This window comes from Zootoca vivipara, chromosome 4 (genome assembly GCF_965207765.1).
Source record: "Zootoca vivipara chromosome 4, rZooViv2.hap1.1, whole genome shotgun sequence".
Classification (NCBI taxonomy): domain Eukaryota; kingdom Metazoa; phylum Chordata; class Lepidosauria; order Squamata; family Lacertidae; genus Zootoca; species Zootoca vivipara.
In genome coordinates, this window is record NC_142587.1 from 71,229,742 (window position 1) to 71,244,892 (window position 15,151).

Here is a 15,151-nt window from a genome sequence, read left to right on the forward strand (position 1 = left end):
CCTGCCCGGGAAGTTGCATTCGTAGTCCCCAAGGTCTGCTGGCCGCCTCCGTGTGCGTTGTGGCCTGGGGTGTTCCTTGGTCAGGGGTTCTGGTTCTGGCTCGTGTTCCGAGGCTGCTGGCTGTGCCGGGGCTGTCTGGTCTGGCGCCACTGAACCACTAGGTTGTAGCTCTGGTTCCGGTGTCCTTCCAGCCTCGGGGCGCCCCTCTGTGCCTACTGCTTCTGCTTCCCCTGCCCACCCCTCTCGCTCTACAGGCCTCACTGCCCTGCTGTCCCCTTGGGACCCCTCTGTCCCGCTCTCCTCCCGGGTTCCTCCTGGGAATCGTCGCCGTAGCTGGTCGCAGTGGCGGCGCCAACATTGCCCCCCTTCCGTTAGTACCTCGTACGACACGGGACCGGTCACCTTGGTGACTGTGGCGGGTACCCATGCTGGGCCTGCCCCAAAATTCTTTGCATACACTGGGTCCTGGGCCACAAATGTCCGGGGGTTCCTGCCTTTCCCCACCACTACCTCATCCTGAGCTCTGTCGGGGTGAAGTCGGTCCAGTCTAGTTGCAAGGCGCCGGCCCATTAGTAATTCAGCTGGGCTCCGGCCCGTCGTTGTGCTTGGGGTGCTGTGCTGTGCTAGAAGAAATGCGGCAAGGCGGTATTCCCAGTCCCCTTGTGTCATGCGGCGGAGGCTGTCCTTGGTGGTCCGCACCATGCGCTCCGCTTGGCCATTGGTGGCAGGGTGGAATGGTGCTGAGCGGATGTGGCGGATGGCGTTCTGCGCTGTGAAGGTCTGGAACTCCTCTGACGTGAATGCGGTTCCATTGTCCGAGACGAGGGTGTCAGGGAGCCCGTGGGTCGCAAACAGCTTACGTAGTACCCGGATGGCTGCCGCCGTAGAAGTGGATGGTACCAGTGCGACCTCCAGCCATTTGGTGTAGGAATCCACCACTATGAAGAATGTTTTTCCCTGGAAGGGGCCAGCGAAGTCCACGTGCAAGCGTGACCATGGATGTCGGGCGGACTCCCAGGGCTGGACTGGGGCCCTAGGGGGATCCGGGCGGGATTCTTGGCAGGTCTGGCAGTGTTGGACCCAGACCTCTATCTCTCTGTCAATCCCCGGCCACCACACATAACTCCTGGCAAGGGCCTTCATCCTCACTACCCCTGGGTGTGTCTCGTGTAGGGCTGTGAGGACCCTTTTGCGGAGGGGCTGGGGAACAACAACCCTGCTTCCCCATAACAGGCACCCCTTGTGGGCCGACAGTTCATGTTTGCGGTTTGTGTAGCCAGCGAATTCTGGCCCGGGGCTGCTGCTGGGCCATCCTCGCCACACCCAGTCCAGGACCCGGGAGATGACCCTATCTTTTGTGGAATGGTGCGCAACTTCTTGTGCCTGAATGGGTCGGTCGGGAAGCAGCTCCAGGGTCATAACCTCTTGCGCAGGCGCTGGGTCGGGGCCTGTTTCTGGTAGTGGTAGCCTGCTGAGGGCGTCTGCGTGGCCCATCGCCTTCCCAGGGCGGTGGATTAGTGCATACTGGTAGCCGGCAAGGAAAATTGACCACCTGAGGACACGTGGAGACAACACTTGGGGGGTCTGCTTCTCAGGGGCAAACAGGCCAAGCAACGGCTTGTGGTCAGTCACTATGGTAAAGGGCCGCCCGTACAAGAAATCATGGAATTTTTTTACGCCCTTCACGATTGCCAGACCCTCCTTGTCAATCTGTGAGTAGTTTCGTTCGGCTGCAGCAAGCGTCTGGGAGAAGTATGCCACCGGCACCTCTCTTCCATCCGGGAGTTGGTGTCCCAGGACAGCGCCGATGCCATAGGGAGAGGCGTCGCATGCCAGCACCACTGGCAGCCTCTCGTCGAAGTGTGCTAAGACCGAGTTCGAGACGAGCAAGTCCTTGACTGCCTGGAATGCGGCCCTTTGTCGCTGGCCCCACACCCAAGGGGCCCTTTTATCTAGGAGTCTGTGTAGGGGCTCCGCTACCGCTGCCTTATGGGGAAGGAAGGCATGGTAAAAGTTCAATAGTCCCAAGAATGACTGAAGTTCGGGCTTGCTCTTGGGCGCTGGGGCCTCACAAATGGCCCGTACCTTGTCACCGGTTGGATGGACCCCTTCTGCGTCCACCTTAAATCCCAGAAAGTCCACCTGCGGCACTCCCAGTAAACACTTTTCCCGCTTCACCTTGAGGCCCGCCGTCTGGAAACGGTGCAGGACGGAGCGGAGGCGGTCCTCAAATTCCTCTGGTGTGGGCCCGGCGATCAGTACATCATCGAAGAAGGGGGTGACGCCAGGAATCCCTTTAAGGAGAGAGTCCATTAGATTCTGGAATATGCCTGGTGCCACGCTAACGCCAAATTGCAGCCGCTTTACTCTGAATGCCCCTCTGTGCGTCACAATCGTCTGGGCCTCTGCTGTGGCTTCGTCCACAGGCAACTGTTGATACGCTTGGGCCAAGTCCAGTTTGCCAAAGATTTTTGACCCAGCCAGGGTGGCGAGGACATGGCTGACCACTGGCACTGGGTATGCATGGGCTGTGAGAGCCTTGTTTATGGTGCATTTGTAGTCTGCACAGATGCGGACCGAACCGTTAGGCTTGACGGGTGTGACAATTGGAGTTTCCCAGGGGGCGTTGGGCACCGGCTCCAGCACTCCTTGCTCCACGAGCCGGTCCAATTCCTCGTCTATGCGGGGTTTCAGGGCGAACGGGACCCGGCGGGCCTTGTGCCTGATGGGTCGTACAGCGGGGTCTAGCTGTAGGGCAATGGGGGGTCCTGTATATCGTCCCAATGCCCCATCGAAAACCCCTGGAAACTCTTTGCATATGGCGTCCACGTCCACTTGTAAGCTAGTGCGGTTCACCCCGGTAACGGCTAGCCCCAGAGGTCCAAACCATGCCAGTCCCAGTAAGCTAACGTAGGGGCCCTTAACTACCAGCAAGTCCAATTGTTGCTTTCACCCTCGATATTGCACCCTGAAGGTTCCCACCCCCATAGTAGGGACCTTACGTTTCTGGAAGTCCCGGAGGGTGAATGGGGCCGGCCTTAGTTTGGGACCCCCATTAGGGCACAGTTCCCTTAATGTTCGGGCCGAGATTATGGATAGAGTTGAACCCGTGTCCAGCTCCATGCGGCATGGGGCTCCCTCTATCTGTACCTCTATATAAATTTTCTCTGTGCTGGGATGGGGCAACTGTAATACCTGATAGTCCGTGATCTCCGTCGAGTTGCCTTGGTGCATGGTGCCGTGTGACCTGGGGCTCCTGGGTCGGTCATCTGATGCTTGTCGACGCGTGAGTCGAGCCCGACACACCCGGGCGATGTGTCCTAATTTTCTGCACTGCCTGCACTCTGCGTTGCGGAAACGACAGGTCCTCCTCTCGTGGTTCTCCCCGCAGCTTGCACAGTTCCCTCCTCGTCGAGGCTGCTGTGGTGTGTGTGCTGCTTGAGTGCGCCGCTGTACTCTGTGTACTTCCTCCCTGTCAGATTCGGATTCGTCGGTGAGGTCTTCGTGGTAGACCCTCGGTTGGGATGGCGGGGCCGGTCGTGCCTCTTGCGTTGACCTCTCGGCGGCTTCGGTTGCCAGGGCTTCCTCCAGAGCAATCTGGAACGTGAGGTCTTTTTTGGCGTAGAGGCGTCGTTGCAACATCTCGTCCCTCAGGCCACCGACGAGGCGGTCACGAAGCATGTTCTCCAATTCTGAGAAGTTGCATAACCGGGCGGCTTGGCGGAGGGAGGTCACAAACCCAGTTATGGTTTCCCCCGGGGCTTGCCGCTTTGCGTAGAAGGCATTTCGGCAAGCTACCACCGAGGGCTGTGGTGAGAAGTGCTCCTTCAGCCGTTCCATTATTGTTTTGTAAGAGACGGTAGCGACATCTCTAGGTGCAAGGAGAGCCCGGGCGATTTCAAACGTCTCCTCTCCACAGACGCTGAAGAATGTCGCCCTCTTCATGGCATCGTTGGTGACTTCTTTCGCTTGCAGGAGGAAGTTGAAACGGGCGGCGTACCCTTCCCAGTCTCCTGATGCTGGTTTGAATGGTGAGAAGCTGCTGTCGGTTGCCATTCTGGGTTCCTTGGGTCCTGGAGCTGAAGCCTGGATGCACGGTGCGATGCAGCGGTGCAGCAGGTGGCGGTGCTGCGGTGCAGTGCGTGGTGGCGGTCAGCTCAGCAGGATCCCACCTTCGTCGCCAGTGAAATATACTCGGAGTCGAGAGTGAATTTCATGCTCTTTATTCAGCTCATAGTCATCAAGGAGGAGAAGAGAAGACGAGTGGCTCTTTTCCCAAAACCATCTGCTTATATACATTATTTACACAATGGGCCTTGCATGATTGGCTACTTCAGGGCTACACCTGTGGGCCAATTATATTGTGGATTGACTTCTGCCTGCAGCCTGATTGGCTGCTCCTACAGGCCAATCAGGTAGCAGATTCACTTCTGCCAGCCGCCTGATTGGCTGCTCCAGCAGGCCAATCAGGTTGCGGATTCACTTCCACCTGGAGTTGGATTGGGTAGCTCCCGCTGATTCTGAATCCTATTGTTCTAGGATTCGGCTCAGTACATAACACCTTCTTTTCTTAAACTTTGGCTGCCAATTCTCCCTCTTTCTTTTCAGTGGGCCTATTTTTGCTCCAGTCCTGTCACTACTCAATCACCTGGAAAAACTTCCCATTCCCATCCAGGACATGTAGCCATTGATGGCATTGTGGGACTTGGTCATAGTGCCACTTGCAGGCTATTCTGCATGCGATATGAATTCTGTAGTTAATGTTTCACGCAAGATAGATTGGGGAAGAACCAACATCAGACTTACATAGTTTTAAGATAGCTCAGTCAGAAGAGCATGAATCTCTTAATCCCACATTGGGCAAAAGATTCTTGCATTGCAGGGGATTATTGTGGTCTCTTCCAAATTCTATGATTCTATGATCCCTATTTTCCACCAATGTATTTTAAAATTTGCAAAACATACTCAGGATAATAGTTAAGGCCAGTAAGCAGCATGTGTGGTGGGGAAGAGCCACCCTCCCCACACAAGCATGTTGCTGCTTACCTGGACAGGGCTCAGGTGGGACAGAATGATGGTGAGGTTGAGGCTGTGCTAATACAGCACTGAGAATGCCCCGACCAACTTGGTGCTTCTTAGGATGCACCTGCACAGTCCCAGTCTTGTTGCTGCCTTGACCAATCTCAGCCCTGTCCAAGTAAGCAGCAGTGATGCTTGTGTCTGGAGGGCAACTCCAGCTCGCTACACACACTGCTACTGGTTAAGGTTTATTCAGCGATGTTGCTAAACAGCATTAGAAGTGCCATACAAGATCCCGCCAAGGGCCTCTTCCTCACTCATTCATTTTTGCTATAATGCTGCGGTAGCATTCAGGAGACGTTAGGTAGTTCACAAGAACAAATGGAAAGAAGATTGCCTTATTATACAAGATTACTGGCTTTATTACAATGGGTGAGATCCATATAACCAATGGATTAGCATTTGTAAACCAGTGGATTATACTTGACAATCTTTTAAACTGTATGCCCACTTAGTAAACTTAAATAATAAGTTCAGTATGCCCATTAAATACCAAGATGTCACACCACAGCATTTTGAGTATTTACTTTGCCCATTTTGTTGTGGAAGAAGTAAGGCATAGCATCAATCATACATATGAGAAATTAACTCTCGTTTAAAATATGTCTCACCTTATCTGAGGGTGTGGTGGTAAGGGGATCCACTGTAATTTTGTAGTTTGCCTAAGATATTCCAATGATGAGGCATCATGGAAGAAATCCCCTTATAGGAACCCTTCTCTCATGCGTTGAATCAAACTGTTATTCTGGAATTGAAGTTTCACTGCTGAATTCTCATTTGCCTTGGACAGGATGAAGACTGGGTGCTAACCAACTCATTGACCTTTAAATACCAGCTGTTTCGTTTCTCCATCTTAACAATTTTCTGTGGGAACTACCACAATGGTAACAAATGATGCCTGAACTGTTGCTCATGGCCCTTGAAGCAGTTCAAACCCAGTTGAAGAAAGGAAGGACTCTCTGGTGTGCATGTGTGCCATTGCATTGCCCTTGCCCTTTCAGAGCAAATGCTTGGGTCCAAGTGAGCCAAGTAATTAAAGAACCATAGCAGTGAAAATCATAATGGAAAGCTGTGAAGTTCCAAAATAGTGGATTCTTTGAGACACATCAGCACCAAAAAACTAAACTCTGTTTTAAACTGATTCAACCGTCACAGCTTCCATAAAGAGCTGCAAAGGCTTTGTTTTTTGTTTCTTTTTGGAGATATTAGCCACTTCATAGAACTGCAGTATCTAGCATTGTTTAGTTGAGAATGTATTACAGAGTAGACATTATCCTAGGAATCACTGGTCAGGTTGAGGTGGTGAAGTCTGGGGCAGAAGGGGAAAGGATGAGGTAGCAGATGCCACACACCTCACAACCTAAAACACCTCTGATGGTATTATTTGCTTCAGATCTGTTGTTACCTGCCATGAAACCGATGTTGTAGCTGAAAAGCTATACCTGTTCAAAAGTAATAAGACATAATCTATATGCACAGACATGCACTTTATTTCCTCTACCCGAGGATTCTAGTGACATAATATTTCCATATCTATTAATATTTTTCCTGCCAATCAGTGAAGGTTTATAGACAGGGATGAACTTTGGCAGATAATTATTTTGTGTATTATTTACACAATAGGATAGGAAACCTGTATATTTCTAATCAAATAAACAAGATTACATCCAAAGCAGAATTGTTCTCATTTCTATTTGGAAACCTCACACTAAAGGCAAATATTGTACAATTTGTTACACTGAACAGCCACACAACAATTTCTCTAAAATGACATTAGAATAGAAAACCTTACCATATTTGAGAAGGCAGCTTCCTGGCTAATTTCCTTTTTTCCGCCCCTTCACAAAGGACAAATCCAGGTCAGCAAATAAAAATGTCTCTTTACAGAAGTGAAATTCTACTTGAGCTTTATCTTCTGAGCACCCAGAGCACTCATTTCAAAAAGCCACAGAGTTTGCTCTTTTTGGAAGCTTTGGATCAGTTCCCCTCCCTTTGTATTGGGTAGGTTTAGATCCAGCAGTGTAAGATCCAGGGACCTGAGAGACAGCACTGCAAAGAAGAGATGGGAGGGGGGGCCAACACTGGCACTGATTTAGACCAAACTCTAAATATAACGCAACCCACTTTCCATGCTTCGCTCTCCAAATACTGACCTTGTTGGAAAGCTGACCTCTCCTCTTGTCATTCTTTGCAGAGGAGATAGGACATAATGCAAGTAGCAGACATCTGCTTGCAGCAAGCCAGGTATGGGCGCTATCTGTATCGCAACCGCATCCTGCTTAATTTCTGTCTGTGTGCAAATTTTTTAAAGGGGTATTCTCAGAGGAATGTCTGCTTCCAGTATTCTCCCCTCCCCCCCTTCTGCTTTATTAAGCCTGGAAGAAAGGGGAAACTTCCCAGTGGAGAAGCCCATTGCATTTCCCATTTAGTCAAAACAAGATGCTAATTTGACTGTGCTACAGTTTATATTAGTGCTGCCCCTGTATGTAGCTTGAGAGCATGGAAAATTACCCTGCTTGATAAGAAACCATTCCTAGGGTGGTTGCTTAGTCATTGCCAAAAGAAAAAAAAGGGGGGGGAGGCCTCGCACACAGAGAGGACACAGGGTTGCAAACATTTGCATATGCTAATTTATATGTATAGATGCTGGTCTAGAAATAATTACTATAATTTAAACTGGCCTCTACCAAGCTGGTGTCCTCCCGATATTTTGGGCTACAGCTCTCATTATCTCATTATCCCTGGCCATTGAGCGTGCTGGTTGAGACTGACGAGAGCTGGAGCCCCAAACATCTGTAGAACACCAATTTGCAGGAAGCTGCTTTATACAGAAATGCCTCTCATCATGATATGGAAGACCATGACCTGATGAACTGTGTGCTTGCTGAGTCCGCTGTTCAGATGGTATAACTGTTGGTGGGTGACTTCAAGGTCGGCGCACTCCCTTCCTGTGGTTCTTAATCTCTAAACTGGACTTGGGCTAGACAGCCCTTCAAACAGAGAATACCTTAAAGTTGAGAATTGTTCTCTGTAAAGTGGGAGTTGAGAGGGATCTAAAGTACAACCTTCAGAGAAGAAGTATGAGTAATGTAAGCATGTGGTTTGCAGGCCCTTGGATTATGCAGATGCTTTGATTTACTGTTCTCAACCATGGGCACTGATGAGTTTCTCCCCAACCTTGCAATTTATCAAATAATTTAGAAGCTGAGCAAGAGGTAGGAGGGACTGCTTTCTCCTGTGTGAACCTGCCCATGAGATCATGTCAGAAGCCCTCTTGTGTATCCCAAATACGCCATAAATATATCTATTTGGGACCAGGAAACAGGTTTTTTTGTAGCTGTACTCAAGCTCTGGTACCTGCCTCTACCCCTCTCTAATGGCTTTCTGCAAGACAGTCAAAACCTTCCTTTTTAAGAAGGGTTTGGGGATAATAAATGGCTGTCCTCTTTTTGAAGTGAATTTAGTTAAACTAAATTATTTTTTATGGCTATAGTGTTTTTGTTATGCTGCTTCAGTATATTATGGCTGCTTCGTTGTATTTATAGCCGTGACATTGTGTTTAAAATTGTTACATTATTGCTTTACCTTACCGGTATGTTGTTGGCCACCTTGGTCTTGTTGAGGAAAAGTGGGATATAAATGTTTTTGACGGGGGGGGGGGGGAATGAAGGGTAAGTATGTTAACCTCTATTTAAAGCAGACAAAAGACATAGGTAGCTGTGTTGATCCTTTGGGGTGGGGGAGGTGGAATCCAAAAACCAAAAAAGGTTTATTAAGACCAACCATAATGTCAGGAAACAATGAGTAAGCTTTTAACTTCTCCATAAAGCTGGATATTAAACAAAACCTGGGATCAGGAGGGCGAAAAAGCTGGGCTTGGTGTTGGAGCCCCAAAGTCTGCAGTTTCCAAGAGTCTTACAATGGAATGCAGACTTAATTACTCTCTGAACCTCTGCGATTGCAGCTGTTCCCAAGTATTCCCCGCCTCTTTTGTATGTTTGCTTGTTTGTTTAGTGTTGCTGGGAAATATTAAACTTAGGGCGATCTGCACTGATTTGTTTTGTAATGCACCATGTATGAATGAATGAATGCTTGTCTCCACATCAATATCACTTATAATACATTAAAGGAAATAAAAGAAGCAATAAAAATTAAAATGATATGGACATTCCGTGGACCACCTCAATGGAAGCTCATGGGCCACAGTTTGGGGAACCCTACTCAAACTGACATCTGTCTATACCATGAAGTAGCCCCTCAAAGTATGACTAGCTGGTTTGTTGTGCAAATGTACCACATGGAAAGCATGTAAGTCATGGTCATTGCAGGGACCAAAACAAATATATGTAGGAGGACTTGAATCATTTCCCAACTTCAGCATATTTTTTAAAACCCTGAATATCCCTGCCTGGAAGTGATTAGTCAGTGCTAATATTATATAATTGCTTATGTCAGAACATATTTTCTGCCTTTTTTATTCTGTCAATATAGTTGAGCCCTAGGAAACTGTTTAGAAAGTGCCAGTTATGAACTTGCCCTGCTCCTATGGATCTATTGCAAACTGCAGGCAGAGCTTGTCTTGCACACATGGCTTTTCCATTCATTTCCGCACAGAGCGCCACCTACCTCTGTTCAAATTAATGGGGACTCCTGCACACATTGCCCTGGAGTACCTTGCAGTATGCCTAGAACTCTAGGTTGAGGCACATAGCTGGTATTATATGTCAAAAATCAGCGTTGTACTTATCCAAAAATGTCTTTCCTTGTAATACTAGTACTTAAATTAGCCCATCCGTATGTTCTCGGGGTCTGAAGGCAAATAATGCAGCAGCTTTGCTGAAGCTAAGCAGGTCTAGGTCTAGCCACAGCTTGGAGTGAGAGACAATCTGGGACATTATTATTATTATTATTATTATTATTATTATTATTATTATTAATATACCACTCTATACCCACAGGTCTCAGGGCAGTTCACAGAATAAAATCAGGATATAAAACCACAAAATACATAATCAAAATAAAAATAACAACCCAATAACTCCCCCTCCCCACACATACTCATTTTAAAGGGGCATAGGATGTCAATTTAATCAACCAAAGGCCAGGTTAAACAGGAACGTTTTTGCCTGGCACCTAAAGGTGTATAATGAAGGCGCCAGGTAAACTTCCTTGGGGAGAGCATTCCCCAGACAGGGAGCCACTGCAGAAAGGGCCCGTTCTTGTGTTGTCACCCTCCAGACCTCTCGAGGAGGAGGCACATGAAGAAGGGCCTCAGAAAATGATCTCAGGGTCCGGATAGGTTCATATGGAACGAGGTGGTCCTTGAGGTATTGCGGTCCTGAGCCGTTTATATGCCAGTATGAATTTCATGGTGGAACAAAGAACAAATAGAAACTGAATATCACCTTTTTACCTGGCTGCAGCAGGCGAGATGGCCCAGCAAGACCTACTCCTTCCCCTTATCTGAAAAACAAGCTGCCCTTTTTCTCCTTCCTTTCCTGGGCGACGGGGTGAGCTCCCGTTGCTCGGTCCCAGCTCCAGCCAACCTAGCAGTTCAAAAGCACGTCAAAGTGCAAGTAGATAAATAGGTACCGCTCCGGTGGGAAGGTAAACAGCATTTCCATGTGCTGCTCTGGTTCGCCAGAAGTGGCTTTGTCATGCTGGCCACATGACCTGGAAGCTGCACGCCGGCTCCCTTGGCCAATAACACAAGACGAGCACCTCAACCCCAGAGTCGGTCACGACTGGACCTAATGGTCAGGGGTCCCTTTACCTTTACCTTTTTACCTGAGAGAGTTTTTCTCTCCTTTTTTTTCTTTTTTTAATCATGTCAGTTAGATGTTAAGCCCAGAGGCATAGGTTGTTTTGGGTGGCTGTTGTTTTAAGTCTGTGCAGCATATAGCAATTTTTAGCCATTTAAACTGTAAATAATACCTTTCAAAACCAGGATTCAGTCCTGATATTTCTTCCAGATTAAATAACTGTTTATTGCAAAGATGCATTTGAACTGGGGAAAGTTTGCACAGGAGCAGGAAGCATTTAATATATTGCTATGGGGTGTCTTCCTCAGATTCATGTAATTAGAACCATCAAATTGTAGAGTTGGAAGGGACCCCGGGAGTCATCTAGTCCAACCCCCTGCAATGCAGGAATCTTTTGCCCAATGTGGGGCTTGAACCCATGACCTTGAGATTAAGACTCTCATGCTCTGCCAACTGAGCTATCCCAGCAAGATGCTGAACTTAATTGTGTCATTCCAAGCTGAAAAGGGGTATTGCATACTGCAATCCAGTTCCAAAGTAAAGATGGGCAGTTAACAGGTGGTGCATTGTTTGCAAAGTTGTATCCTGGAAGCCATTTGTCTACTTTTAGAGTTCTATAATGAGCAATATACAAGCAGATACAGGAGAAGAGGCCATTTATGACTCTGCTTTGGGGGCACCTCCCTCTCCGCTTTCTGAACATGCCAAGTCAGGATTTATAAAGAAATGTTAAAGTTAGCCGCCAGGTTTTCTTGGCAAGCTCTAGTATAGACAGTACAAAGTCTCTAGGTTTCAGTATACAGTGGGTATCTTGGGAAGCAGTTGACTCAGCATATGGATACCTGGATAGAGCAATACAAATATATTCCAGTGCATAGTAAATGCTGCATTGCAAGTGATTTTTGAACCTCTGGATCATCTTGAGTGTTCCTCTGGAATCTGATTAACTGGTATTCCTTCCATCTCCCAACCCCCCTCCTTGTACAGTGCAGGGAATGAAATCCTTCCCCCCAACCATCATGCCCCAAGAATATGTAAAAGCCACTAGCTTTTTCTTTTCTTTTTCTTTTTGGCCAGTGGAGGAGGCATTGCACATCCAAACTGATAGGCCCTCAAGCCCCCAAGTTTACTACTGGAGGAAACAATTGCATCAGTCTCATTTGATCAGAATGCAGGACAGTGGATATGTTTTTGAGATTTACTTTTGTCTTTAGGTCTGTCACCTGATGCCTCTTCGGAAGAATGTGCTGGCACAAGTAAAACAGAGCAGCAATATACAACCCCTATGCCACCTACTTCAAAGAAAAGAAAACAGGTTAGTTGGTTTTATTCTCATGACTACCAAGCAGAGAAAGATGATGCATAATGAAAAGTGGGCAATGGAATTTCTGTGCTGCTTGCTAGGTTGAATCCAAATACTTGCGTTTCTGGGTCTATAGCAACTCTACTAGTTGGTACTTGGTTGCCAGCTCTACAGTTCAGCATTTTATCTATCACCAGTTTAGTGACCACAGTGTGCAAATGTCCACAGTTATGCTGTCTGCTGCGAATGGGAATTGTAGTTCAGAACATCCAGAGGGCACTAGGTTGTGAAAGTTTCTTTAGAGTTACAGCACTAGAAAAAAGCAGTGCAGACTATGAAGCATCTTGTCAAAAACTGCAAAGACCTCTTAAAGTATTTTGCATCTTAAATTGGAGCACTTGAAAAATCCAAATTTATTTTTGAGTGGACAGATGGGGACAAACATATCATTACCAAAAGGTACAGTAGCAGGTGTGGAATTTATCAAGACATACTGCCAGACATCTTGTATGCTGACTGCCTATTTTGCAAAGGCCGTTGGCTAAAAGCAACAAAAAAAATTGTTTAAAAGAAAACCTGACTGCCATTTCAATTAATTTGTTACGTTTTAGTGTATACTGCTGTTTCAGCCTGTTCAAGCTGATTTTCTGCATCAAAGCTTTCTTTTAGAACACTATATTTTTGAGTTGGTGACATCTCAATGTCTGGAAGGCAAGGGGAGCAGATTTTTTAAAAAAAACACAAAACTGTTGCTTTGAAGACGAGTCTGAAAACCCGTTCTTCCAGGAACTTTGCATGTGCCATTGCCAAAAGTTAGACTTCGGCAAATACGCTCACAGTGCTGAACGTGGCACTGCCCTCTGATGAGTGTGATGAGCACTTCAAAGCTGGAGGGGGGGGGTAGGATTGTCCAAGGAGTTTTGTAGCGATTCTCCACCATTCCCAAAGTTGGGAGGAAGGCCTCTTCCTCTGGAAGAAGAGAAGCAGACAGGGTTGTCATTGGCTGCCACTGCTTGAAGGCGCTCGGAGCACCAATGGGAAGTGGCACATAACAGGGCATGCTTGTCCCATGTAGCCTTTCCCTTGGGAAAGATGGCTGGGTGGAACATTTGGTACTGCTTCTGGAAGGCAGCATCACCTTCAGGCAGCAATGGCTAACAATGTATGGTTCAAACAGACCCCTGGCCTTTCCCTCTGGAAGTGCAGGCCAGGTGGGGAGGGCTCTGCCAACAAATTGTTGATTCCCAATAACCATATACACATCACTTCTCAATGTCGCTGCTGTATCCAAATTATCTGACCGTGGGTCAGATAAGGGTCAGACCGTGGGTGGCTTCCTATGTTCAAAGTTGCTTTATTCCATTGCGGATCGCTTCTAATCATTGTGACCCTTCTTGGCCTCAAATAAAGCGAAAACTGTGAAGGGTAGAGTTAGATACTCTTAAACTGGCAGGGTGCAGAAACAGATTTTCAATATGTTCCTTTAAATGTACACCCCCTCCAAAAAAAAACCCGTCATGTGATGTTTTGTAAGGCACAGGACATGATTATACATTGAGAAAAGGTCATTCGCAAACAGTGCAGCAACAATCACTTTCTGAGTGCATTTTTCTTGTTCACTCAATAGCCTATATAATTAATGCCAAGTTTGTTTGTTTGTTTTTTCTGTTGGGTTTAAAGCATGCAGTGAACATTCCATATCTAGAATAGATAGAGTTCATTCATTATGTAACATGAAGCCAGTTGATATTTGTTTGTTAAATGGTAAACCTGCCCTATTCCTGTTGTTAGTTCCCGCTTATCTCCAGCTGCAGTATGCTTTTGATTTCTTCCACGGCCAGGCTGATTTGGACAGATAGAGCATGATCCAGAATATTTTCATTTTGGCAGATCCTGGCAGCCGAGACAGCCTAATTCCCACACACCGGCTCGGTTGTGTTTCTGAAGTGTTTTTTAATGATGATGTAACTCAGCCCAAGTGCTCCGCTTCTTTTCCTTCTTTCTCTCTCGCCCTGCCCACCTTCCCCACCCGCAGGCTACAGAATGTTTCCTCGGTGCAGAAAAAGAGGACTCTGCAGATAAAAACGAAAGTGAAGCAAAGCCAAAGAGAAGAAGAAAGGTACTGACTCCTAACTGACATTGCAACATAGCAGCATAAATGCTTCTCTGGAGGCTGTTATAAAATGCTTCAGAATTGTTCTGAGACAACACAAGACAAATGACTTTTTAAAAGCTTTAAAGTTTATCCCCACACCTTGTCCTTTTAGTTCTGAGGGTTATTTTTCAGTCACTGAAAATCATTTCATTCAAGAAAACTCCATCCTTGTTTTATCTTACTCCACTAATATATTTGAGCTAAATCCCTGTTCAATATACAACTGAGGAATTCATTGTAGGAAAGTATTTTTTTACATATCACCCCAATCTCCACAGCAGTGCAAGATTCCAGGGGTTCCAGGCGCTTACCCCAGGGTCTGTGTTTCCTTTAGGACAATGAGGCACAACAGAAACTATGGGGTCTTTAGAATATATGGTTTATGGTTTATGGCTTATGTAAATATATGGTTTATTTACACATATACACAACCCAAGCCTTTGATAAAAGGGGTTCAAAGCATTACATTTCAAGAGCCTCCTGTTTCTCCGGTTCAAACTGTCAGTCCACATTAAAACTCTAAAATTATTGGTAAAAACAGTTCAATGCAACAATTTTAAACATTTTTAAAAAATTAAAGCAAGTGATATCTGGGTAGGCTTGTCTAAACAAAAATGAATACAAGAAGAGTACAGTGAAGGGACCTGCCTTATTTGTATCATGTAAGGTTTTAAAAACAATATGAATAGCCATGAAATATATTTGAAGTGAAAACAGACATTGCAACATTAAACTTGTTACAAAAATGCTAATAAATCAAATCCCTTGTTCAAACCACTAGGGATAACTGTCCGCAGGTTATAAATCCAACATACTCCCATTGAGAAGGTAAAACACGAGGATCTTGTCCTT

At 46.6% G+C, this 15,151-nt stretch overlaps 3 protein-coding genes across 14 annotated transcripts in view; 1 reads left to right on the forward strand and 2 right to left on the reverse strand.

The window, feature by feature from the left end:
- Positions 1-7,549, reverse strand: part of FILIP1L (filamin A interacting protein 1 like) — a 156,823-nt gene extending 149,274 nt beyond the window's left edge. For all 3 annotated transcript variants that reach the window (XM_088668178.1, XM_088668176.1, XM_088668175.1), the window contains exon 1: positions 6,872-7,549. The gene's annotated coding sequence lies outside the window, so the exon portion shown is untranslated. The remainder of the gene's footprint in view (positions 1-6,871) is intronic.
- Positions 1-15,151, forward strand: part of CMSS1 (cms1 ribosomal small subunit homolog) — a 180,679-nt gene that overhangs the window by 152,836 nt on the left and 12,692 nt on the right. For 7 of the 10 annotated variants that reach the window (XM_088668186.1, XM_060273730.2, XM_088668181.1 and 4 more), the window contains 2 exons: positions 12,056-12,156; positions 14,180-14,263. In XM_088668186.1, the coding sequence (XP_088524312.1) occupies positions 12,127-12,156; positions 14,180-14,263 (114 nt within the window). In that variant the 5' untranslated portion in view covers positions 12,056-12,126. Of the gene's footprint in view, positions 1-5,869; positions 5,964-7,273; positions 7,324-12,055; positions 12,157-14,179; positions 14,264-15,151 lie in introns of all 10 variants that reach the window. The other 3 variants (XM_088668183.1, XM_088668180.1, XM_088668184.1) reach the window with 3 other exon arrangements.
- Positions 2,165-4,184, reverse strand: LOC148685995 (uncharacterized). The gene is made up of 2 exons (XM_088668188.1): positions 3,196-4,184; positions 2,165-2,294 (listed from the first exon to the last, which is right to left on the reverse strand). The coding sequence occupies exons 1-2, from the start codon at positions 4,054-4,056 to the stop codon at positions 2,256-2,258; spliced, it is 900 nt and encodes a 299-aa protein (XP_088524314.1). The 5' UTR covers positions 4,057-4,184; the 3' UTR covers positions 2,165-2,255.